This window comes from Tursiops truncatus, chromosome X (assembly GCF_011762595.2).
Source record: "Tursiops truncatus isolate mTurTru1 chromosome X, mTurTru1.mat.Y, whole genome shotgun sequence".
Lineage (NCBI taxonomy): Eukaryota > Metazoa > Chordata > Mammalia > Artiodactyla > Delphinidae > Tursiops > Tursiops truncatus.
The window spans coordinates 555,235-581,109 of record NC_047055.1 but is presented as its reverse complement, the minus strand read 5'-3'; the positions used below and the strand labels follow the sequence as shown (position 1 = coordinate 581,109).

Genomic DNA, 25,875 nt, shown 5'->3' with positions numbered 1-25,875 from the left:
CTAACTTTGATTTTATTTTTTAAAATTTTTATTGGAGTATAATTGCTTTATAATATTGTGTTAGTTTCTACTGTACAGCAAATAAACATTCTTGTTTGAATCTTTTTGTGGATAAATATGGATCTATCTCTTGGGTAGATACCTAGGAGTAGAATGGCTGGGTCACAGAGTAGGTGTTTATCTAAAATTAAGACTTCCAAAAGTTGTCCAAAAATTACTGTACCACTTTATTCCACGAGCAGTGTATGAGAATTCTGCTGCTCCAAATTCTTGCCCAAAATCTGTATTTTAAATTTTGGCCATTCTAGTGGGTTTGTAAGTAATATGACATAGTGGTTTAATTTACCTCTCCCTGATGACTAAGCAACTTTTCATACACTTATTGGCCATTCCAACATCTCTTTTAGTGTGTGAAGCGTCCAACTATTTTGCCCATTTTGATGTTTTTCTTTGGTTTTGATATATATATATATATATATTGGCCACGCCACGTGGCATGTGGGATCTTAGTTGTCCCACCAGGGATTGAACCCGTGCCCCATACATTTTTGTGTTTGGTGACAGGTAGGGGTAGAGGTTTACTTTTTCTATATAGTTATCCAGCTGTTCTTGCAACATTTGGGATAAACAAATTCCTTTTCCCTTGGATTGTCTTGGTACTTTTCTCAAAAACCAACTGACAGCATATTTGTGGGTCTATTTTTTCTTTTTTGTTCTGTTGATCCAAAGGTCTATCCTTAGTCCAATAACACACTGTCTTGATTATCATAGTTTTCTGTAGGTCTCAAAATCAGGTAGTATTAGTCTTCCATGTTTATTCATATTTTTCAAGATTGTTTCAGGTATTCACATTTTCTTTGAGTTACATAAAATATTACAGTCAACTGATCAATTTCTATGCTGATTAGGACTACATTGAATCTATAGTTAAATTTGGAGAAAATAGACATAAGACATCCTAACAAAATCAGTAATTCCAAATCATGAACACAGTATAACACTCAATTTCTTCAGGCATTCTTTAATTTCTCTCTGTCGATTTGGGATTTTTAACAGTATCTAGCACTTTTCGTTATATAACTACCAACTATTTCATGTTTTTTAATTCTAACGTAATGGTATTGTTTAATTTCATGTTCTAAGTTTTTGTTACTACTATACAGAGGCTCCCACTGTCATCCACCGCCCGTATTCCAAGGCCTCAGCCCTGGCACCCTCTGGTCCTACTGCCCTGCCCAATTTCTCCATTCCTCCGGCACCAGCCATCTCCGCACCGCTCCAACCCCTCCCCTCTCCCCAGTCCTCTAGCCCTGCCCCCTTCAACAGTTCTACAGCTCCCACCCCTCCCCTTCCTCTAGTCCAGCCCTCTTTCCAGTCCTCTAAACCCTTCGTCGGAGCCAGTCCTTCACCACTCAGTCCAATTCAAAGTCCTGCCCACGTTCCTCTGCCCCGCCCCTCTCCCCAGTCCTCCAACCCCCTACCTTCTCTCTAGTCCCCAGGGTCCTCACATCTCTCCAGTTCTACAGGTCCGCCCAACTGTTTTACTCTTCCAGCTCCAGCCTTTTCTGTAGTACTCCCCTCTCCTGGCACCCGTCCTCTAGCTCAGTCCTCTGTCCCACCCACCTTCCTCATTCCTTCAGCCCCTCCTCATTACCCAACCTCTGGCCCCACTTCCCTCCTCATTCCTCAGGCCCTGTCGTCTCCCAAGTTTTCCAGACCCTCCGGCTCCCCAGTCCTTTTGCCCCACCCCTCTCCCTCCACTTTTGCAGTTTCATCCTCTCCCTCTTTGCACTTCTTCAGCCTCGCCTAGTTTCCTCATTGCTTTAGCCCTACTGTGTGGCAAGTACTTATTAGGTATTCTACATACATAATCTCATTTAATCTTTACTACAGCCTTGTTGGTACGCGTTGTAATTCTCATTTTAAAATATGACTTACGTAGTGTCTTCACCTGTGCTTCTTTCCTACCCCGTATGTCACGGTTATAATATTGGTTCTATTATCTTAACAATCATTCATTTTAAGTCCCTTTACTTGTCTGCAAACTAGGGGTGATATTAGGGACACTGAGCTGTGGGGTTTAAAGAACATGACTCAGTGAGTTGCACATAGTTCGTTTTTATTAAACGTTAATCACTATTATTATATATGTGTCCCCACTAAGTAAGGAAACTGACATTTATCCTTTATTCAGACAGGGCCTGTCTCATGGTAGGCTTTGTGTGAGTGGATGAAGCACCGGTGTACTGTGAAGCACTACAGTGCAGGCAAACGCAGGAACAAACACGGTGGTTAGATGTCAGAAAACAGATCGAAGAATAATTACTTGCTTTCAAAGGGTTGTAGTGGTGGATGATCTTGGGGAATGCGTTGGGCCTAGAAGCATCGGAAGAGTTCTTAGGATTTTCTATGTACACTGTGAAGTTTTGAAAACGTTTGAGCTGGGGTGGTGAGAGTCTGATCAAAGGTGGCTTTCGGTAAATTGTGACAAAATGGGCGGAGTGTTTATTAGGATGAAGCCACTGGGTCCACCCGGAAGTAGGCACAAAACAAGTCCCCTTCAAGGGCCAGGAAGCTCGTGAATATGGTGGGCCCAGAAAGACACCGAGACCCAGGCCCTGTGGTGGTGTCTAGATCCCGGATTCGCTTGAATCCGAGAAGGGATCGGGTCGCTTCGAAGCCTATTCTGGAAAGTGCCGCGTGTTCTGGGGTGGTAGTGGGGTCCGTTCCGGCTTGGTCCCCGATTGTCAGGGTCCTCCAGCCAGCCCACCCACAAAACCCCCGGAATCCCTTTTCCCAGGACTAGGTATTGGTCCTCCCTGCAGAGCCAGCTTCGCCTCGGCAGTCCTTCCACGCTTATCACTCACCTGCGCGCAACCAATTAGAACCCACAGGTTGGGCGACTCGTCCGACGGGTAAAGGGCGGCTACTTCCTGTGAGCCAATGAATGTGCAGACTCACAAGCGGAGGGCGGGCCTGCCGTTGTGAGTGAGCCAATCACAGGCCCCAGGCTACAGGCGCTCGATAGGCCGTTAGTCGCGCGCTCGCTTCCCCAAGATGGCGGCCGGTAAGGAAGGTTGTGTTTTGGGAGAAGTGGCCGGAGGGAACGGACGGCGGCTCCACCTGGGGATTCCTGAGGCCGTTTTCGTGGTAAGAGACACGCTGGTGCTCGGTATCTTGACGCTACGCGGTGGGCTACCCCTTCCTTCTTGGCCCCCAGCTCGGCCTTGGTTGTTGGGGGAAGGAATTGAGCTAAAGGACCGCGGAGAGAGCGCTCCGTCCGCTCTCCCCCTCCGTGCCAGGACCGACTGAGCTGTGTCAGGACCCGCCGTGGGGCGCGCGGTCTGAGAAGGCCCCAGAAGATGGGGGGTGGCGCGGGGCGAAGGACTCCGGAGCCGGAGGGGGAGCGGGGCCTCTCTGAGGCGGGATTTGGACCCTACTTCCCGGAAAAACGGAGGCGGTGAGAAGCTTGAGAGTCAGCCTAGATGCCGGGGAGAGCGATGCGTAGATGGTGACGGGGTACAGTGAGCAGGCAGAGGAGCTCAGGTGTGAACATAGGAAATGGCACCTAGTGTGTTGAAGGGCTGCGGTGGCCAGTTGCCTCGGAGGAAGGCGGAGGGGAACGTCGGACCGGGGAGACCTTGAAGGCCTTGTGTGGCCCGCTGGGCCCCTGAGGCTTCAGCCAGTCGGCCACGGGCGGTCACCAGAAGGTGTCTAAGTGAAGCCCCTGTGTAACCACATTTGCTTTTAGCTAAATGGTCTTAACGACTTAGAGAATAAATTGTGTGCAGGTGAGAGAGGAAGCAGGGCGTGCATTGTTGGAGGCTTCACAGAACAGGGAGACCAACCCAAGGCCAAACGGAGGGAAACAAGTAGTGCTTTCAATCCTGTCCCCGCCCCGTAAGGCTGTTCTCGAAATAGTATTTGAATATTATTTGAATAATAAGAGAAAACCTGAGTGGCCTTCCAGGCCGGTATCGCCCACCTTTCTCCACTCAGTTTTGCCTGAACTACTATAAAATCTTAATGGAAATTTCTCAACCTTTTGGTTTGTACCTATATTGCCTTGTCTCTACCTTTTTGTTCTTGGTATCTTCCAACCTTCAAAAGACCCATTTCTTTTATTTATTCTTTTATTCACACCACTTTTATATACATTCTGTGCATATTTGCATTTGATGATTCGGTTTTGTACTATTTTCTTCAGTTATTTTGTTTTTTCTCCCTGAGCCGTGCCATTTATTTCTTTCCACTCATCTCCCAGGTAACTGTCAACAAGAGAGAAAATTTGTTGAATACCGGGCACTTTCCTAATGCTTTTACAAAACTCTAAGAGGCAGATACTGTTATTCTCATTTTGTACATGTTGAAACAGAGACACAGAGCCCTTGAGTAACTTGCTCCAAGTCACACAGGGTGTAAGTGAGTTACCCAGGCTTTGAACTTAGGCAGTCTGTGGGGCTGCAGAGCTCTACTTCTGCGCCATGCTCTGCCACTGGGAGGGAGGTTAGGTCATTACCTTGCTCCCTGTCATTTCTCCTGACGCTAGCACAGTACCTGACACACAGTATAAGCTCATAACTAAGTGTTGATTGAATTTCCATAGTGCCTTAAAATACCACACCCATGGTGCTCAGCAAGAGATGGCTTCAGAAATCTAATTCAGGAGGATAAACTTTATCAAAGGGCTTTATAAACTGTTACCTTAAAATGCATTTTCCCTAAAATGTCACAAGTTATTTTTTCTAGACCTTAAAATTTCTATCAATATGATATAATAAATAATCCAAGTTTACGTAAATATTTGTGTGTTCCTAAACTAATTGGAATAACATGGTATTATAGAAAGAACAATGGTTTCTAAATAGAACAAGGTTTGAATCATGCCTCTACTTCCCAGTTGCTGCTTAATCTTGAGCATATTATTTTACAATCTGAGCCTCCGTTTCTTTAACTGAAATAGGAGTAACAGTAGTTAGAGTTGCCCTGAGAAACAGAGACTGTGCTTTCAGTATTGCAAGTAGATGCTTAATATATATTAGTTTCTGTGTTGATAGTGGTTAAAAGTCACACCTTGCCTTTTCCCCATTCCCGTTGATGTAGTAATTTGTTTTCTTTCTCTACTTTAATTGTCCCTTTTCCCCCTTGTCGATTTGTTGACCTCTCCATCTCTCAACATCTAGTTCAGATATGACCTCCCTGTAGTTTTGTACACTTATACATATCTAATGTTGAACACCTACTAGCTGTTGTGTACTCTTCTAAGTATTTTACACGTGCTAACTCATTTAATCCCCTGTGAGGAAAAGGTACTTTTTTTCTTTTTAAAGATGAGGAAATTGAGCCAAAGAGAAAGGTTAAATAACTTCCAAGGTCATCTAGTATGTGATGAAGCCAGCATTCAAACCAGGCAGCCCCTGTCTCTTAACCACAAACTTATGCTGCAGTAGTTAATTCTCCTTGCTAGAGTCTAAGCTTCTAATAACATGTGCTAAAAAACTTTGACATTTCTCTTCCTACAGTGAGCCTTCTAGGAAGATGCTATCTCCATTTTATCTCCAGAATGCATTTATCTGCCTTTTAACTGCATGCATTTCATCTCCATGCAGAACTCAGCCATTGCCTCAGCCTCACCTTTTCAATTTCTTTTAGTCTCTAGCTTGATGGCTTCATAGTTCACTCCCTTGCTGTGTTTCTCTTCTTTTTGCTTCTTGCCTTGTTTCTGCTAAAATACTCCCTTATAGCTAGTAAGCATGGATAAGAATAATGATGTAGAGATCCCAGAAACTGAGATAATTGAATATAACTTAGTTGCAAGGAAGGACTAAAGTTCTTTAAACTACTAGAAGGCTGTTACAGAATCTCCTTTAAGTTTCCATATAGTTTCACGTAGTTCCTGATCCTTAACCTAATTAACTAGCTTTGCTTCAAGGACCAGCATGTGCAGTATACATTTAAAAAAATGCAGTTCAGTTTTATTGCTTTTCTTTTGCTTATTTATTCCTGTTACAAAAGATTGTTCAGTTTGCCTTTTAGGCTTACTTTATTTCAACCACTTGATACTCAAGGAAGCAGTTGTGACTTGTCTTGGGAACCTAATGACGATATTTAGCATGATATCTGTGGCAGAACTTGTTCAGTTAAAAATTTCAGTAATAAAATCTATAATTTTGGCACACAGCCTGTTGAATCGTTTTGTGGCTAGGGCACATGACTAGGCAATGTGCTGCAAGGCGGATGTATAAAGCAGACAAGGTCTGCAATGAACATTTTGGTACATAACTCTTTTTTTTTTTTTTTTTTGGCGCTGTACGCAGGCCTCTCACTGTTGTGGCCTCTCCCGTTGTGGAGCACAGGCTCTGGACGCACAGGCTCAGCGGCCATGGCTCATGGGCCCAGCCGCTCCGCAGCATGTGGGATCTTCCCAGACCGGGGCACGAACCCGCGTCCCCTGCATCGGCAGGCGGACTCTCAACCACTGCGCCACCAGGGAAGCCCACATAACTCTTTTTGAATTATGGTTTTCTCAGGGTATATGCCCAGTAGTGGGATTGCTGGGTCATATGGTAGTTCTATTTGTAGTTTTTTAAGGAACCTCCATACTGTTCTCCATAGTGGCTGTACCGATTCACATTCCCACCAGCAGTGCAAGAGTGTTCCCTTTTCTCCACACCCTCTCCAGCATTTATTGTTTCTAGATTTTTTGATGATGGCCATTCTGACCGGTGTGAGATGATATCTCATTGTAGTTTTGATTTGCATTTCTCTAATGATTAATGATGTTGAGCATTCTTTCATGTGTCTTTTGGCAATCTGTATATCTTCTTTGGAGAAATGTCTATTTAGATCTTCTGCCCATATTTGGATTGGGTTGTTTGTTTTTTTGTTATTGAGCTGCATGAGCTGCCTGTAAATTTTGGAAATTAATCCTTTGTCAGTTGCTTCATTTGCAAATATTTTCTCCCATTCTGAGGGTTGTCTTTTGGTCTTGTTTATGGTTTCGTTTCCTGTGCAAAAGCTTTGAAGTTCATTGCAGCTCTATTTACAATAGCCCGGAGATGGAAACAACCTAAGTGCCCATCATCGGATGAATGGATAAAGAAGATGTGGCACATATATACAATGGAATATTACTCAGCCATAAAAAGAAACGAAATTGAGCTATTTGTAATGAGGTGGATACACCTAGAGTCTGTCATACAGAGTGAAGTAAGTCAGAAAGAGAAAGACAAATACCGTATGCTAACACATATATATGGAATTTAAGAAAAAAAATGTCATGAAGAACCTAGGGGTAAGACAGGAATAAAGACACAGACCTACTAGAGAACGGACTTGAGGATATGGGGAGGGGGAAGGGTGAGCTGTGACAAAACGAGAGAGAGGCATGGACATATATATACTACCAAATGTAAGGTAGATAGCTAGTGGGAAGCAGCTGCATAGCACAGGGAGATCAGCTGGGTGCTTTGTAACCGCCTGGAGGGGTGGGATAGGGAGGGTGGGAGGGAGGGAGACGCAAGAGGGAAGAGATATGGGGACATATGTATATGTATAGCTGATTCACTTTGTTATAAAGCAGAAACTAACACACCATTGTAAAGCAATTATACTCCAATAAAGATGTTAAAAAAAAAGCAGACAAGGTCATCTTTCTTTCCCTATATATAAATAAAAAGAGGAAGGTGGAAGAATAATAAATTAGCTACATAATGTATGTGCACTGTCTGAAATGGTCTCTAACTTTTTATAAATACTTTTTTAGTTAAAAACAAGCCTTTGGAGAAAAAGAAACACAAGCTCTTTTTATGTTTAAAAATAAAGCTAAAGCGGTCAAAAATCAGAGGTATGAATTCTAAAATTTGTAATGTATTCTTTTTGATATTAAAGGAAGATGTAGATTCCTTCATGAAACAGCCTGGGAATGAGACTGCAGATACAGTACTGAAGAAGCTGGATGAACAGTACCAGAAGTATAAGTTTATGGAGCTCAACCTTGCTCAAAAGAAAAGGAGGTAAGTGCAAAATTTCTAAGTTTTTAAAATTAATATTGTATAGCTTAGACTTTTAAAAGATCGAGACATAATTTGCATACAGATAAAATGTCTATGCGTTGAATGTTCAGTTTGATGAGTTTTGATAAATGTATCCACTTCTGTAACCATTGCCCAGATCAATATATGGAACATTTCTGTTACCTCAGGAAGTTTCCTCCTGCCCCTTTACGCCCAACCCTGCACACTCCCAGAGACAGCCACTGTTCTGGTTATTTTCACCATAAATTAGTTTTGTCTGTTCTTGAACTTCATATAAATGGAAGCATACAGTAACTACTGTTTTACGTCAGGCTTATTACACTTAGTATAATGCTTTTTGAGAGTCATCCGTGGTGTTGTGTGTATCAGTAAATTAGTTTCTTTTTAGTGCTGAGTCATTTTCCATTGTATGTGGATGTACCACAGTTTTTGTTTATTTTTATCTATTTGCTTGTCAATGGACATTTGGTTTGTTTCCCCATTTGGTTTTAAGTCTTTGGGTGGACATTTGTTTTCATTTCTCCTGGGTAATTATCCAAGGGGTAGAATTGCTGACTTGTATGGTAAGTGTATGTTTAATTTTATGAGAAACTGCCAAAAGTCCTCCTAGGTGGCTTTAGCATATTACACTGCCACCAGCAATGTATTGGGAGTTCCAGTTGTTCTTCATTCTCACCAGCACTTTGGTATTGTCAGTCTAAAGATGCTTTTGCAAACGTAATAGAATGAATATTGAAGTCCTTATTCCAAAGCTTCTAGGATCGTAGCATCTTAAATGTCTAGTTCATTCTTTTCATTTTGCCGATGAGATGAGAAACCCACAGAAGTTGTGACCTTGCCAGGACTTCATAAGTGATAGGGCAGAAGTATTCTTGCTCTCGATCCTTTATTCCCCTGTATGTTCATAGTAGCTTACGAAATCAATCCACAGTAATAAATACCTACAGATACCTGCTATGCACATGTGACAGCATTCTTCTGTCAGTTGAATGTTTATGGAATTCCTCATAGGTGCCAGATACTGTTTTGGGTGAAATAAGGTCCAGTATCTGCTTTCAACAGGGTTATGGTCTAGGGGCATAATAGATATTTAAATAAGTACAGAGTATAGCAGTCAAGGAGTTATGGTGCACAGTAATGAGTTAGCATAGGGGAACGGGTGATCTGAAGGGGGACAGAGGGATTCAGGGGAAACTTCCAAGAGAAGCAGATGGCTATGTAGAATTTTGAAGCCTGGTTATGAGTTTGGAAGCAGGCTCCAGTGAGGAAGGGTAGTCTGGGCGTGAGGGTACCACTTACGCAAAAATACAAAAGTTTGTCTTTAGATGAGAATTCCCTGGTGGTCCAGTGGTTAGGACTCCGCACTTTCACTGCCGAGGGTGTGGGTTCAATCCCTGGTCAGGGAACTAAGATCCCACAAGCCATGCGGCACGACCAAAAAAAAAAGAAAAAAACAAACCAAAAGTTTGTTTTTAGATATATTTTCTCATTTGATTTTGGTGACAACTGAGGAAATTTGAATAGGGCTAGGTGTTAGATGATATGAAAAGTCATCAACATGGACAGATGAGGGGTGTTAATAGGAAAAAGGATAGAAAACACTATGAACATTATCTCTTCTTATTTGGGGAAAAAATGTGTGTGTGCACAGAAATACCTGGAAGAATTGACACTAATGTTATATTGACAGTGGTAATCTTTGGGTGGTGGGAAATAGCATTTTTCTTATTTTGCTTACCTGTATTCTTAATTTTCTGCAATGTACATTTATTGCTTTTATAATAAAAGTTTATTTTTATTTGAAAAAGAAGCATAAAGCCATTGGCTTTGAGGTCATTTGCACGGAGGTTACAGACATAGAAGAAAATGGACCTCAGGACCAAGCCTTGGGGAAGCGGAGGGAATCCGTGTGTCATAGTTACCTTGGTAACTCTAGTACTGTGGAGGCATGTGGGATGGCTCCCAGGTCTGAGCAACTGGAAGGGAGAGTTACCAACATCTGAGAAGACTGTGGGTGGAGCAGGTTTGGGGGAAGATCAGGAGGAGTTCAATTCTGGACACGTTTGAGATGCCTTGGACATCATTTGGACATCCAGGTGGAGGTGTTAGGTAGACGGTTAAATATATGAATGTGAATTTTGGGAGCGATCTGGGTTGGAGATAAAAATTTGGGAGTCATTTAAAGCCAGGGGACTGAATGAGGTCCATCACCAAGAGAGTGCATGCAAGTGAAGAGAAGATCAAAGATCTGGACATTGCAACAGTAAGAAGTTAGGGAGAAGAGGGAACACCAGCAAAAAAGGCTGAAAAGAAACTTTAAGTGAGGTCAGGAAAACTGGGAGATCATGGGGTTCTGGAAGCCTAGCTAAGAAAATGTATCATGGAGGAGGGAATGATCACCTGTGTCAAATGCTGCGGATGGCTCACCCAAGTGGGATAAGGACTGAGAATGGACTTGGACTTAGCAAAGTGGAAGTCATTGGTGTTCTGGATGGGAACAGTGTTGGCCCAGTGGTTCAAAGGAGAATGATGGAGACAGCAAATGTGGAAAACTTTTTTGAAGAGTTTTATTCATTTAATAATGGGTTGGTTGTCTTTTTTTATTTGTAGGAATTCTTTATATATTGGATACTAGTCCTTTTAGGTTATATGTGAGAAATTTTTCTTGCTTTTTCTTTTTTTTCCCCTTATGATTTCTTTTGATGAGTAGTTCTTAATTTAAATGTTTTAAGTCAAAAGTTCTCTTAATAGTTAGTGCTTTTTGTGTATTGTTTAAGAAATCCTGTTTTGTATTCCATGTTCAAAAAGACATACTCCTAAGTGTTCTTCTTAAAGTCTTAATTTTTTTCATTTTCATATCTAACTTCTTAATCCATCAGAAGTTTATTTTTATGTGTGGTATAGGGTAGGCTTCCGATTTCTTTTTTTAAATGGAAGCACTGTGGATATACTGTTTGAGTCATCACCCTTTATTTTTTTTACATCTTATTGGAGTATAATTGCTTTACAATGGTGTGTTAGTTTCTGCTTTATAACAAAGTGAATCAGTTATACATATACATATGTTCCCACATCTCTTCCCTCTTGCGTCTCCCTCCCTCCCACCCAACCCTCCCTATCACACCCGTGGCATGGACATATATACATCACCCTTTATTTTTAATGTAGTTTGATTTAAGAATTTTTCCTTAGTGGTTAGTACTTTTTGTGTCCTATTTAAGAAATATCCCAAGTTCATGAAGATATTCTCTTAATGTTTTATTCTCAAAGCTTTATTGTTTTATCTTTCACATTTAGATTCATAATCTATGGGTTATTCAGAAGTATGTTGCTAAATTTCAAAGCAATTGTGGGATTTTCAAGTATGTTTCTTTGCCCTTTCTGTTTATTATAAGTTGATAGTTGTATATGCAGTCTTGTTCATAGTCAGGTTTTTCTTTTTTGTTTTTTTTTCTTTTTTTGTTTTTGTTTTTTGGCAACACTCCTTCATAGGTTTGTGTATTGTTTCTCCATTAAGGGGCAGATAGTATCTAGTTGTTTCTTAGAATGATACTGAATTCCTAGATCCATTAATTATGAGTTGCAAAATGATGATGTTCTAATTCAGTTATTTATTTTTTATTTATTAATAAGCTGGCATATTTCTGTAAAGAGAAATGTCCCTTCATGTACTCTTTGGTAAAAAGTGGCTGCAGGAAATCAGCTCACCTGTCACTTTGTTCCCTTGCAGGAATAGCCCTGTAACTCCTATCATCTCAACAGCTCTCTGCTACGTGAACAGTTAGAGGTGCAAGTGCTAGTCTGCTGCCATCTTAACCTGAAACAATTTTCTATCCTTTTTTTTTTAAAGCTTTTTAGTCTTTTCTATTAGGTGCATGCAATTTGAGAATTACGAAGTCTTCTTGGTGAATTTAACCCTATGTAAAATAATGCTTATTGTTTTAGTCAGTTTTGTTGGACACTTAGAGCTACTCCGGCTTTCTTTTGGCTAACATTTAAAAAAAATTTTATTAGAGTACAGTTGATTTACAATGTGTTAGTTTCAGGTGTACAGTAAAGTGAATCAGTTATACACATACATATATCCATTCTTTTTTAGATTATTTTCCCATATAGGTCATTACAGAGTATTGAGTAGAGTTCCCTGTGCTATACAGTAGGTTCTTATTAGTTATCTATTTTATGTATAGTATGTATATGTCAATCCCAAGCTCCCAATTTATCCCTCCCCCCTTCCCCCTTTGGTAACCATAAGTTTGTTTTCTACATCTGTGACTCGATTTCTGTTTTCTAAATAAGTTCATTTGTACCATTTTTTTTAGATTCCACATATAAGCAATATCATGATATTTGTCTTTTTCGTCTGAGTTACTTCACTCAGTATGACAATCTCTGGGTCCATCCATGTTGCTGCAAATGGCATTATTTCGTTCTTTTTTATGGCTGAGTAATATTCCATTGTATACATGTAACACGTCTTATTTATTGATTCATCTGTCGATGGACATTTAGGTTGCTTCCATGTCTTGGCTATTGTAAATAGTGCTACAATGAACAGTGGGGTGCATGTATCTTTTCGAATTATAGTTTTCTCCAGATACATACCCAGGAGTGGTGGCTAACATTTTCCTGGTGTATTTTTTCCAATCCCTTTTCTTTCAGCTTATTTATTATTTATATTTAAGGGTGTTCCATGTAAACAATATATGGTTTTATTTTAAATCTTTTTAGATAAACTAATTTTTCTTTTTGTATGCTTTCAAGATTGTCATCTCTTTTGTTTTATCTGACTATAATTTGTCTTTGTGAGGATATCTTTCTTTTTTTTTTTTTTTTTTTTTTTTGCGGTACGCAGGCCTCTCACTGTTGTGGCCTCTCCCGTTGCGGAGCACAGGCTCCAGACGCGCAGGCTCAGTGGCCATAGCTCACGAACCCGCGTCCCCTGCATCAGCAGGTGGATTCTCAACCACTGCGCCACCAGGGAAGCCCTGTGAGGATATCTTTCTTAAATTCTTCCTTAACTGACTATATGTCAGCTTCCTGTAACCATGGATACCTGTGTGGATTGCTTTTATCTATAGACGATTTTGCTTTTGCAGGAGCTGTGGGTCTTCATCAGCCTTGGACTGCTTGAGCCCTGTTCCAAGTTCTTGCACTTAATATGTGAGCTCCCCTGTTGAGCCGAGCGTCAGGGAACAGGCTCAGGTCTATAGCTGGTATTGTCACCTGCCTTGAGATGCCTGCTTTTCTCTAGTCCTCACTGCTCAACTCAAAGCCTTTTCCAGTTTTATCCCCTTTTATTTTTTCTGAAAGTTCCCTCACCTCTGTGATACCAGCTGTGCAACAAAAACTGTTTCTGTGCTTGACTGAGTTGTTTTGCAGCAGACGGCTGTGTAGTTTGGATACTAACCTTTTCTTTACAGGTGTTGTAAATCTTTTGTTGCAGCCTGTCATTTAACTTTTTCCTTCAGCTGTATAGGAAGCAGTAGCATAGCACAGGGAGATCGGCTTGGTGCTTGGCCATGACCTAGAGGGGTGGGATAGGGAGGGTGGGAGTGAGGCTCAAGAGGGAGGGGATATGGGGACATGTGTATGCATATGGCTGACTCACTTTGTTATACAGCAGAAACTGACACGGTATTGTGAAGCAATTATACTCCAATAAAGATCTATTTAAAAATATATAAATAAAGTAATTATTGATAGGTATATAAAAAAGTTATTTAGTATTTCATTGTCTTGTGGTGAACTCTTTAACGCATGAATTATATGTGCTTTATCTTTCTCTAACTGGAAATTTTGTGATTATCATTTTTTCATTTTTTTCTGTCATCTGTTAATTTTTTTCCTTCTCTCCTTCTGGGATTCCTTTTAATATGGATGTTGACTCTTCTAATTCTGCCTTCCCTGTCTCTTTATTATTTCCTGTCTTCTGCTATTTTGGTAATTTGTCTTTTGGCAATTAAATGGATATCTGTGAGTTCCTTATTTCAACCATTACACTTTTTATACGTAGTATTTTTGGTCCTTCTTACAGCTACTTGTTTCTTCTTCATATTACCAATATCCTGTCTTTTCTCTTTGAAGTATTTTTAAATACTCTCTGTATAATCTTGTAGAATTTGATTTTATTTCATCTGGTACAGGTTGTCGAATTTATTGTCTTTATTTTATTTTGTAGTTGAGTTTATCAGATTACCATTTTTTTCCCCATCAGCTCATATTCCCTCAGGGTTATCAGTTCCTTTGGCCATTAATGTGTGTGGGAACAGAAGTAATTCAAGTCCCTCCTGGTGGGTGGGGTTTACACTCTGCAGCACAGCCATTGGACAAATGCTGTTTCTCCCCTACCAGGTGCCTCGGCCTCTGGGCCTCTGGGACATTCTTTCCGTTCCTCTGTCTTTGGCATCTCCCCTGGGAGGGGGAGTGGGCAAGGGGAACTGCTGGGGGCCAGTACCTGTATTCTCAGCTCCTCAGCCTGACCTTCTCCCTGCCTTTGGCCAATTCTGCTGTTTTTCTGCCCTGTAGCCGTGATGGGGTGGGTAATGTGATTCACCCACAGCAATTTAGAGGGAGGAAAAACACCTACCCTTTAGCCTTAAATTCCCCCTTTGGAGACTTGACCCACTTCCCTTCTAAGCTGCTGTCTTCCCTCTCACTTCCCTACCCACTCCCAGAACCTAGAGATTTCCATTTTTCATGGAATAACAAAGATCTGGAACTGATCCAAGTGTCTGTTGATAGGAAGTGGATAAACAAGTTGTGTTATATTTTTAAATGGATATTACACAGCAGTGAAGATGAATGAACAAATCTTAGGAACTTAATTGAGTTATAAAGCAAAACCCCAGAAAAATGCATACAACATGAGACCATTTGTATTAAGCTAAGAAACTAGCAAAGAATATATTGTTCAGGGATACACATAAATGTGATGAAACTATTTGAAAAAGTGAAAAAGGGACTGTAAACACACAGTTCAGGAGAGCTGCTATCTTTTGGGACAGAGCAGGGTGGGGAGGGTGTATTGCTCAGACTTGCACAGTGGCCTGCGCTCTACAGCCCACGAGCCACAGCTACAGAGCCCGCGCGCCTAGAGCCGGTGCTCCACAACAAGAGAAGCCACCACAATGAGAAGCCCGTGCAGTGCAACGAAGAGTAGCTCCTGCTCGCCGCAACTAGAGAAAGCCCGCGCGCAGCGACGAAGACCCAACGCAGCCAAAAATCAATCTGTCAGTCAATCACAGAAATCATTTACATGACCAAAAAACTTGATCTGAACATACTAATGTTATATGTATATCAGATATTTTATAAGTGATTCAATGTAGATCTTTCTAGCATTTATCTATATCAACATATACAAAAATAAGCAAAATTGAGAGATCTACGATATCCATATTGAATTGTAAAGAGTTCATAGAACATTAGCCTTCAAACTACGCTTTAAAAAAAAATCAATGCTAAGGGTGTGTTTCTCAAATCTTCACTGGGCTGTACTACCAGATAGTGATACTTTTTTGTGTGTGTGTGGTACGCGGGCCTCTCACTGTTGTGGCCTCTCCTGTTGTGGAGCACAGGCTCCGGATGCGCAGGCCCAGTGGCCATGGCTCACGGGCCCAGCCGCTCCGCGGCATGTGGGATCTTCCCGGACCGGGGCACGAACCCGTGTCCCCTGCATCGGCAGGCGGACTCTAAACCATTGTGCCACCAGGGAAGCCCCAGTGATACTATTTTTTAAGCAGCAGGCTTATCTGACATATTTGCCGGGTCAGTAGCACACGCTGTAATAAAGTTTGCTGTGCTAACCTTCTTCACACATGATGTGACTTCCTTTATATAATTCACGAAGTACATTTTCATTATCATATTTAAATTTTGTTTACATGCTGATCTCTAATAATATTTTGTTAAATGTATTTTGAAAGAACCACAGCTTTGTTTTTGTATCCTTAGTCTGTTTCCTTACAGATTACATTGTGATTTGACAGGACTCCCAGAACTGTTTTGCACATTTTTCCATGCAAAACACTTTAAAGCCTTGGGCAGCTTTAATCCAAAAAAAGAGCTAAAAATGTTTCATTCTTTCTTCTCTAAGTTTGACTTTGAGTGTTTTCAGCATATTTTTATCTCTTATTTTCTTGTCAGTGAGATTGATTTCATTTGGGAATTAGTTGCTAGTAGTTTTTAAAAATTTTTAATACGCTTTATTTTTTAGGCCAGTTTTAGTTTCATAGCAAACTTGAGCAGAAGATGCAGAGATTTCCTGTATAGCCCCCGCCCCCACACACACATAGCCTCCCCATTATCAACAAACACCCTTCACCGGAGTGGAACATTTGTTACAATTGATGAGCCAAGGTTGATATGTTATTATTAGCTAAAGTCCGTAGTTTACATTAGTGTTCACCCTCGTGTTGTACATTCTATGGGTTTGGACACATGCACGATGTGATGTATCCACCATTATAGCATCATACAGAGTAGTTTCACTTCCCTAAGAATGCTCTGTGCTCAGCATGTTCATCCCTCCCTCCCCCTCCTAAACCCCTGGCAACCACTGATCCTTTTGCTGTCTCCATAGTTTTGTCTTTTCCAGAGTGTCTTATAGCTGGAATCATACAGTCTGCAGCCTTTTCAGGTTGGCGTCCTTCACTTAGTCATATGCATTCAAGGTTCCCCCATGGCTTTTCGTGGCTGATAGATCATTTCTTGTTAGCAGTGAATACTATTCCATTGTCTGGATGGACCACAGTTTATTTCTCCATTTGCCTACCAAGGTCATCTTGGTTGCTTCCAAGTTTGGGCAATTATGAATAAAGCTTCCATAAGCATTTGTGTGCAGTTTTTGTGTGGACCTAAGTTTTCAGCTCCTTTGGGTAAATACCAAGGAGCATGATTGCTGTATCATATGGTAAGAGTATTTTTATTTTGTAAGAACCCGACACACTGTCTTCCAAAGGGGCTGTTGCTCCACATCCTCACCAACATCCGGACTTGTCAGTATTCTGGATTTTGGCCATTGTAATAGGTGTGTAGTGGTATCTCGTTATTTTAATTTGCAATCCTCTGATGACATACGATGTGGAGCATCTTTTCATATGCTTATTTGCCATGTGTATATCTTTGGTAGGGTATCTGTTAAAGGCTTTGGTCCATTTTTTTAATCCAGTTGTTCATTTTCTTATCGTTGAGTTTTGAGAGTTCTTTGGGTATTTTGGATACCAGTCCTTTATCAAATGTGTCTTTTGCAAATATTTTCCCACAGTCTGTGGCTTGTCTTTTTGTTCTCTTGACAGGGTCTTGTGCAGAGTGGAAGTTGTTAATTTTAATAAAGTCCAGCATGTCAATTATTTCTTTCATGGATTGTGCCTTTGGTGTTGTATCTAAAAAGTCATCACCGTACCCAAGGTCGTTTAGGTTTTCTCCTGTGTTATCTTCTAGGAGCTTTATAGTTTTGCATTGTACCTTTAGGTATGTGATTCATGTGAACTTAAGTTTTGTGAAATGTGTAGTGTCTATGTCTAGATTCATGTTTTCTATGTGTGGATGTCCAGTTGTTCCAGGCTAGTTGTTTTTCTAGTAGCTATAATATAACTTAACTGTTGAGTCTGATCAGTCTCATCATGTCCATCGTTTTCTTAAGTTTTTTCGTGTGTTCAAACAGTGATCCATTTATAATTTTAAGAACAGTTGTTACCTAACTTGAAAAGAAAGTATTTTTCAACATAAAAGTTAAAGAAAAATTACCCAAAGCTTAAAAGCATCGCAAAGTTGTACTATATCTTACTGTGGTGTGTTAGGTATTCAAGTGCTTTTACAGTGTGGGAAGCGCAGGCCCTGAGAAGCTGTCCCTGCACTTGCTGGTGCTGAGCTGCCTGTGACTGAGGGAGTTGGTGGTTTTCAATTTAGAATATAATATTTGAATGCATGTTATTTTAAAAATGAGTATTTAAAATGCAATTCTAATTAAATGTAGAACCTCTGAATCACCTCTGTGGAATATGATTTTCCCTAGAAATGTTAACTAATGATGGGGGGTTTGACGTATAGAATAGGACTCTGTGCACAGTAGTCATTCCGTAAATATTTGCTATTATATCTAAATATTTTAATAAATATTTATGTCTGAAATATCTTAAATATTTTAATAAACAAAATTTATTAAATATCTTACAGATAAAATATCTTAAATATTTCATATATATAAATTGTCCTCAAAACATATCAGTAGAAAATGCAAAGCTAGTAAGACTGTGTCCTGATGCCAAATACTAAGTTAACCTTTTTCTTATTCACAGGCTAAAAGGTCAGATTCCTGAAATTAAGCAGACTTTAGAAATTCTAAAGTACATGCAGAAGAAAAAAGTAAGTGCAGTTTTCTTTGTAAACATGAGCAAACCAGGATACTTCAGCAGAGACATGTGTTCCTTGACTCCTTGGTCACTGGTATTTGAACCAGTCCTGAGCACGTGTACTGACATCACAGACAGTGAGACATGTGGCTTTCCGCCAAAAGTCAGGTTTAATTCTAGGACCCACACTTCTTGGGGTATTTTACTTATATGTAGTATCTGCAGAACTTAAATGCAATTTGAAATTCTTTTAAGTACAAAAAGAAAATGTCATTTTGAGCAGCATCTAATAGTTTCTGTTGTTGTTATTGTTCTCTCTAAGAATAAGGAGTGAGTCCGGTACTTACAGAGCTGGAAAAAATTTTAGAAATGACGTTTCAGGTTCTCATTTCACAGCTGAGGCAACATTTGCAAAGAGGTTACACTTGAGCACTGTTACATAGCTAGTTCCTGGCAGAACTGGATTTGAGACTCTTCCAAGTCCTCATCCAATATTTGTTACATAAGCAGACTGTAAAAATTAAATGTCATAAGTATATTGTATTTAAAATAGTATGTGTATGTATATATGATTTATTACTTGACTGGTAGAATAACTACATTTCTAGTATGTTTTTTATGTCATGAACTTAATAAGAGGCTTCAGAAAATTGGTTGTTGAGCACGAAGCACTGATGAAGTAATAATAGATAGCGCTTGTCTAGTGCTTACTCTGTGCCAGGCACTGGGGTGTGTGTGGGGGCGGGGAGGGGTGTGAGACTGGGGTGTGTGTGTGGGGGTGTGAGTGTGTGAGAACTCTGCTTGCCACAGCCTTCAGAGCTATAGTAAGTAGCTGAGCCAGGACGCACGAGCCTCCCTGCCCATCCGTCTGGCTCCAGCATTCCTTTCTTTACCACTCTACTTAGTCTGTGTGATAGGACTGTTTTAAATGGCTTAGGTTCAGTTCTGTGATCTCTTCCTTATAACCTTGGTGTGAAAATGGACTGTTTACAGTACTGTCATTTTTTTTGAAGGAGTCCACCAATTCACTGGAGACCAGGTTCTTACTGGCAGATAACCTGTATTGCAAAGCTTCAGTTCCTCCTACCGATAAAGTGTGTCTGTGGTTGGGGGTAAGTAAATGTAATAGCCACAGCTTCCTTGGCTGACATTTGTAAAGCATTATTGTTGAAGCTGTGGAAGGAATGAAGGGGTGGCATTCAGGGGGATCGGGAGTGTGAGGAAGATAGCTGCAGAAGCATGCTCGAGTCTCTCCCAATCAAAACAAAACGGACCAAAACCCTGCTTCCCCTCCAACTAATGCTTTAGCTCTTAAATGTAACAGAAGGTGCTGTTGAACCTTAGATAGATGTTTCTTCATCATCAGATTTTGTTAGTTCTAGAAAGATCTCTCTAAATTTGAGGGGGCAAGGATTATTACAAAAACCTTGAGGTTAGAACCCATTTTTAAAAATCATATATTTCAATTTTGATGATTTCACAGACCTTCTCTGTGATTTTTTCCTATTTTACTCCTCTCAGTCCCATGATCGACCAGCCAAGCCATTCCTGACTGTCCAGCTAGCTATCCATGGGTCTTGTTACCTCAGGCAAGTTCCCATACAAAGCAGCCAGTCACGACTGCTCTCAGCTCTCGCAGCTGGGAGGATTTCCGCTTGCTATCCTGTAGAGTCATCCCTGAGAGGCAGTCTCGTGCCATGAAAGATAGGCAGATTCGTACATGGAAACTCACTTCTCTGTCCCTTAGTTCCTCCTCCTGATGTCTGTTAGCTGTAATCTTTTCAGAGTTTGTACATTTATTTCTACAAGCATAATTCCCGTACTTGTTTAGTTTTAGTTCTGTAAATGGAACAGCTGTCCACCCAGTAGCCCAAATCCTAAGGGTTATTGTCCTTTGTTTCTCTTTCCCTTGGCACACATTTAGTCAGCAAGTGGGGATAAGGTGATTTCATAAACTAGACTGGGACAACAGGGAGCTCTCTCTCTCTCTCTCGAGAGAGAGAGAATTGCGGCTGGAGCCCGCCTCACACGATGGTGAATTCCAAGTGGGTCACATTTGAAATGTGTGATGAAATACTGACACCATCAAAATTGTAGGCCAAGTCGCAGGTAACTTATTTAGAGCCCTGAAATAAGGATGGTTTTTCAGGCCTCAAAATTCAGAAACCATGAGCAAAGTCAAAAGACAATCAACAGGAAAAATATTTGTAACTCATATCACAGGCAGAGGACTAACAGGTTTGCAGGGCGACTTGCAGTTGTGGTTTGGGCATGTCAGTCTTGAGGTGACTATTAGACCGTCAAATAGAGAGGCCGATCAGGCAGTAGTTGAGGGGTGAATCAACTAAGGAGATGTACTTGGCACACGGTACTTCCTGAATGAATGATTGATGTTTTTTGACATGAATGAAGTGTTTTTAAATGTATTCGATTTTCTCTTGTTAAAAGTAAGCGAAGTGTAGAAATTTTCTGGAAAAGAAAAAGTAATAAGAAGCATCAGTCATTGAGAAATGAGATTGTGGGTCCGGGTTTTAGAGAGGCATTTACTCTGCACTGAATATTTTTAGTCCTATCTGAATTTTTATAGTTTTCTGATTATCATGGATTGGCATATTCAGTCAATAAGAATGTAGCACCTACTTTGTGCTAAGCACTTTCATGTTGTCTCATTTAATTCTTCCAACAATCCTTTGAGTAATTTTCAAATTCCATTTGCCAGATAAGGAAAGTGGTTCAGGAAATGCCCGGTGTTAAGTCAGGTGCTAGGAGTATGGTTCCCCCTGTGTCAGCATTTACTCTGGAGGTAGGAAGGGGGCAGTAAAAGCCAGCTGTTTCTCTCAGTGGATCAAATGTAGATAATATGTATGTTTTTGAAAACTTTTGGTATCTTAAGCTCAGAAACAACTATTTCAGTTGATCTGAATGTGATACTATTTGGTGTCACAATAGAGCTAGTAGAAAGATAGGATTTGGTAACTAAAGGTACTGGTTCTTATGGTAATTCTTCCATTTATGTAGTATCCCCGAAAGCGTAGGTAACCTGACCTCTCGGAGCCTCTGTTTTCTTAACTGTAGAGAAGGTAACTTGCCTCTCCAGGGTTGTTATGACGAGTAAATGATAAAATGTGTGTGAATATATTCTCTAACCCAGGAGTCAGTAAATGTTCTGTTAAGGGCCAGAGGGTAAATATTTTTGGTTTTGCAGACCACACGGTCTCTGTCACAAGTAGTACTTAGCTTTGCCACTGTAGCATGCAAGTCTAAGTGAATAAAGAATGGCTGGGTTTCAATAAAACTTAGGACAAAAGGCAGCCGGCCGGATTTGGCCCAAGGGCTGTAGTTTGCCAACCCCGGTTCCAACCTGTAAAGCACTGGGTAAGTGTTCGGACACTGTCATGCTTTTCTCTCTTCAGGCAAATGTAATGCTTGAATATGATATTGATGAAGCTCAGGCGTTGTTGGAAAAGAATTTATCGACTGCCACAAAGAATCTTGATTCTCTTGAGGAAGACCTCGACTTTCTTCGAGATCAGTTTACTACCACAGAAGTCAGTATCCTTTCCTAAAAAAAGGCAAAGGGGGGAAAGGAGAAAGATGCTTTCAACGTTCTTACATGCATTGCTTTAATGAAAAGAATGTCCTTATTCTTAGACTGATGTTAAGTTTCAGATTTTATGAGGGTAGTAAATGACATACTTGGAACTAATGTTTAATAACTTTATAGGTAGACTAATCTGAATTTAAAGTGTGAAAGTGTGGAAACAGCAAGACGATTTAGCAAATGAGTATTTTTCTTTCAAATATTTTCCCAAGACATCTTCATAGCTAGTCAAGTAGTGTATTTATTAAGGGTCTCCTGTGTTCCTGCAACTGTGCTAAGCTGTATGGGGCATGGGCTGGTGAGAGGATCAGTGCAAAACAAGAAGAGTGGCGAAGTCTTGCTCTGTTACAACTGCACATGTGAACCTGCTGAATGATCGTCTCACAGCAAAATATAAGTAAGTTCACTTCATGTACTCAACACCAAGGCAGTTTAAAGTTAGGGAAAGATAGGTGTGGGCTGGAATTAGTTCAGAGCAGGCTTTGAGAAGATAGGACTGAGACTGTATTTAAGGCAGAGAGAACAGGCAGCGGCAGGTATCCTGCTCGAGGGGGAGGGCTCGCATGTTGACCCAGCTGCTCACGCGCTCCTGTCGCCTAGTCGTCAGCCCCGCACAGTCACCCAGCACAGAAACGTGGGAGTCGACCTTCGCTCCTCTCTCTTTCATCACCAGAAGCCGACTAATCACCAGATTCTTGTCAGCTTTCCCTTGTAAATCTCTCTGTCCATTGCTGTTACTCTCATTTTGGCCTTCTAGAAGCTAGACTCAGTAGTTTTCTAGTCTGGTTTCCTCACATCTGTCCTTTACACTGTCTCCACCATGAATTCACTGAGTCACACTTCTTTTTATTCCTCTGGTTATAATGCTTCAGTGTTCTTTGTTACATGTAAGGTATGCACGTGGGCGCCCTGTGAGGTGCTTCCTGCCAGTCTTACCTCATGCCACTGACTGCTTCCTGCCTTGGCCCTCTCTCAGTGCACCCAAGTCCCAAATAACCCCGATCGGTTTTTCTCAGCCCCCAAATGTGCTGTGTCCTTTGTCCACACTTGGTTCCTCCTATCTAGACTCATTTCCCCCTGTTTACCTGGGTTCCTCTGTTTTGTCTTTCATATGTCGGCTCAAGCAGCAGAACATTTCTGGACATTTTCCAGTCCTCTCAGGGTGTTTTGTTGTTCCTCTGTGCCCCCAGTGCACTTTGCACGTAGTGCTTTATTTATTTTTCATTCCAGACTGGGAGCTCTTCAAGTGTAGGAGCTCCACTTTCTCTCTCTCCTCCACAGCACGTAGCACATGACAGGTGTTGAGTGGTTGGTGAGGGAAGGCAGGCCTGTTTGAGGCCTAGAGCAGGAGTTGGCACGTGACTGGCAATGTGGAGACTTCATTCACACACACAAAAACCAAAACTATAACATTCCCAGAAGATAACATTGGAGAAAATCTAGATGACCTTTAGTCCAATGGTGGCATTTTGGATATACCACCAAAGGCATGACCCATGAAACAAATAATCGATACGTGAAGGCCTGCAGGGTGGCGTTTGTGGAAAGGAAAAGATGTAGATGCTTAATAAATTGCGTGAGTGTCCTGTTAGCCAAACAGGGTAAGAGATAAAGTGATTGATAATTGTAATAATTTAAACATTACATGTCAGTGTATGCTTTGAACTACCTTTGAACTATCATGGATGAAGGGCTCTCTATAAAACTGTTGACAGTGTCAAGCACGTATTTGTTAAATATAATACCATAGTTGACTAGATATGCTAAACAATTATTGATTTGAGGCCTTGACCTGATTTTGGTGTAATTTTGTTCCCTTTTTTGCCAGATGATACTACACCTTGCTGTAGTCACTAGTATTTTTTGTGTGTGATTTCTGTCTTTGATTCAGTGTGTGAATGAATACTTAGTCATTGAATGTTATCTTTAGAATTGCATTTGCATTTTCTTTGACAATTCTTGCAGATATGGCCAGGGTTTATAATTGGGATGTAAAAAGAAGAAACAAAGATGATTCTACCAAGAACAAAGCATAATGCTGGCAATTAAAAATGTGGTTCAATTTTCCAAACATGTTATTTTAAATACCCCAAAGTTTATCCTTAAAAGTTGCCATAACTTTAAATAATTTTTAACAGCAAGAATGATGATTAAAACTTTAAAAAAAGATAAACACCACTTTATTTATTTATAAAAACAGAATTAGTTTCAAATATTTTATAAAATTTGCAGTATTTTTATTTTTTGCATTTCCAACAAAGTAAATGCTGCTTTCATCATTTTGTTTGTTTGTTTGTTTGTTTGTTATAAGAAAAGTCTTAGCTGAAATGGCTGAAAACTGTGAGATATGCTATAGAAGCTGACTTTTTGGACAGTTTAGCACACTTTACTTTTTCTTTATTGGCTGGTGTTACTCTCACTTGTGATGTGGTTAAAACCAGTTTAGAGGTAAGAAAAACAGTTTGAATATTTGAAAAACTGTTTTTCTTTAGCACACATGGGGCTTTATGGTCCTCTATTGCTGTTATTTGTCCTGTGTAAATGCAGTTTCATGAATTACTGCTTAGCCAATAACTATTATAATATTCTGTACTTTTCAGGAAGTGGTAATTTGCATTCCTAAACAGTAAGAGGGCTATTGAGACAACGCTTTCTAACCCGATATAAGTGCACAGAGCCTAGAGCCTTTGCAATGCTAACATAAAGGAGATCTTGGCCAACATGAAATAACAAAATTACGCACTGAAAACTCTTGCCTGAGGCGATTTTGTACTTCTTAACAGTTCCCCAAAGCAGCTGAACAGGAATATTAAGATAAATATAAATCTGTGATGGTTTAACGGAGTTGTGAGCTTTTTTATTCATGATAAAACTTCGTAAGAGTGTTAGAAGATCCCTATGGAAAGCCATTGGTACAGTGGCTAGTACTGGGTGATACAGATTCTGGTAAAAACACAAATGTATTATTCCATCTCCATGTAGTAAAGAGTATACTTGTACAATGTTTTGTACTTGTATTTCATGATATTAAAACAGTGAAGTTAAAACTGTGGCACAGTACCTTTTTTTATGTTATACTTTCTAAAATTAACATGGGTCTTTTCACATACTCGTAAAGTTTATTTACTTACACCATAACTAGCCGTGTCCCAAGAACCTCTTATGTTTGTAGAAACAACATAAGATCCCTTTGGAAGGAATATAGATAAGCAAACAATTGAGAAGTTAAATCTGAAAGATAGCAGAGTTCCTTGTCAATTTTTCTTTGATACTTTTGAATTTCCATATTTTAGAATTTGAGGTTTGTAAACGTCTTGATGTATTTTAAGTGCTACTTTTTCCCAAACTTTATTATGGTAAGTATATTGGTATCAAATGTCCCTGTTAATATTAGGATAGGAATGATTTGCTCAGAAGATCTTAATTTTGTCTTAAGTCCGTGAAAATCTAAATACGAATTTTTAGGTATTCCAGGCAATATGAGGAAACAGCTCTTCAGAGGTGTGAATTAAAGAGCAAAAATTAAGTTAATTATTCAGCAAATATACATAAGCACCCAGTATGTGTCAGAAACAGTATTAGGCTCTGTTAATTAAATAAAAGATATTTAAGTCTTGCCTTTGCCAGAAAGCTTCTCTTATAGCAGTCTACATTTTCAGAATAACATAACCATCCTGATTTGACATGGCATTTTCAAGCTTAATTTTTTTTTTTTTTTTTTTTTTTTTGCGGTACGCGGGCCTCTCACTGCTGTGGCCTCTCCCTCTGCGGAGCACAGGCCCAGCGGCCATGGCCCACGGGCCCAGCCGCTCTGCGGCATGTGGGATCCCCCCGGACCGCGGCACGAACCCATGTCCCCTGCATCGGCAGGCGGACTCTCAAC

General features: G+C 40.3%; 1 protein-coding gene across 4 annotated transcripts; it reads left to right on the top strand.

Annotated features, from left to right (window-relative positions):
- Nucleotides 1-3,019: 3,019 nt before the first annotated feature.
- On the top strand, nucleotides 3,020-25,044 carry VBP1 (VHL binding protein 1). 4 transcript variants are annotated; one of them, XM_019937471.3, is made up of 6 exons: nucleotides 3,020-3,150; nucleotides 7,891-8,015; nucleotides 18,338-18,404; nucleotides 19,405-19,503; nucleotides 21,805-21,943; nucleotides 22,205-23,951. In XM_019937471.3, the coding sequence occupies exons 1-6, from the start codon at nucleotides 3,058-3,060 to the stop codon at nucleotides 22,366-22,368; spliced, it is 687 nt and encodes a 228-aa protein (XP_019793030.1). In that variant the 5' UTR covers nucleotides 3,020-3,057; the 3' UTR covers nucleotides 22,369-23,951. The 4 variants fall into 4 exon arrangements, with proteins under 4 accessions (XP_019793030.1, XP_004319919.1, XP_073655542.1 ...); XM_004319871.4 differs by lacking the exon at nucleotides 22,205-23,951 and adding an exon at nucleotides 23,958-25,044 and having other exon boundaries at nucleotides 3,043-3,150; XM_073799441.1 differs by lacking the exon at nucleotides 3,020-3,150 and adding an exon at nucleotides 7,019-7,209.
- The last annotated feature ends 831 nt before the right edge of the window (nucleotides 25,045-25,875 follow it).

Excerpts from the sequence above, each read along its gene's own strand:
- VBP1 (XM_073799441.1), top strand. The coding sequence starts at position 7,105 with ATGTGGCACATATATACAATGGAATATTACTCAGCCATAAAAAGAAAC. Across the intron at positions 18,405-19,404 it reads AGTACATGCAGAAGAAAAAA|GAGTCCACCAATTCACTGGA; the intron begins GTAAGTGCAGTT and ends TTTTTTTTGAAG. Across the intron at positions 21,944-22,204 it reads GTTTACTACCACAGAAGTCA|ACATCTTCATAGCTAGTCAA; the intron begins GTATCCTTTCCT and ends TATTTTCCCAAG.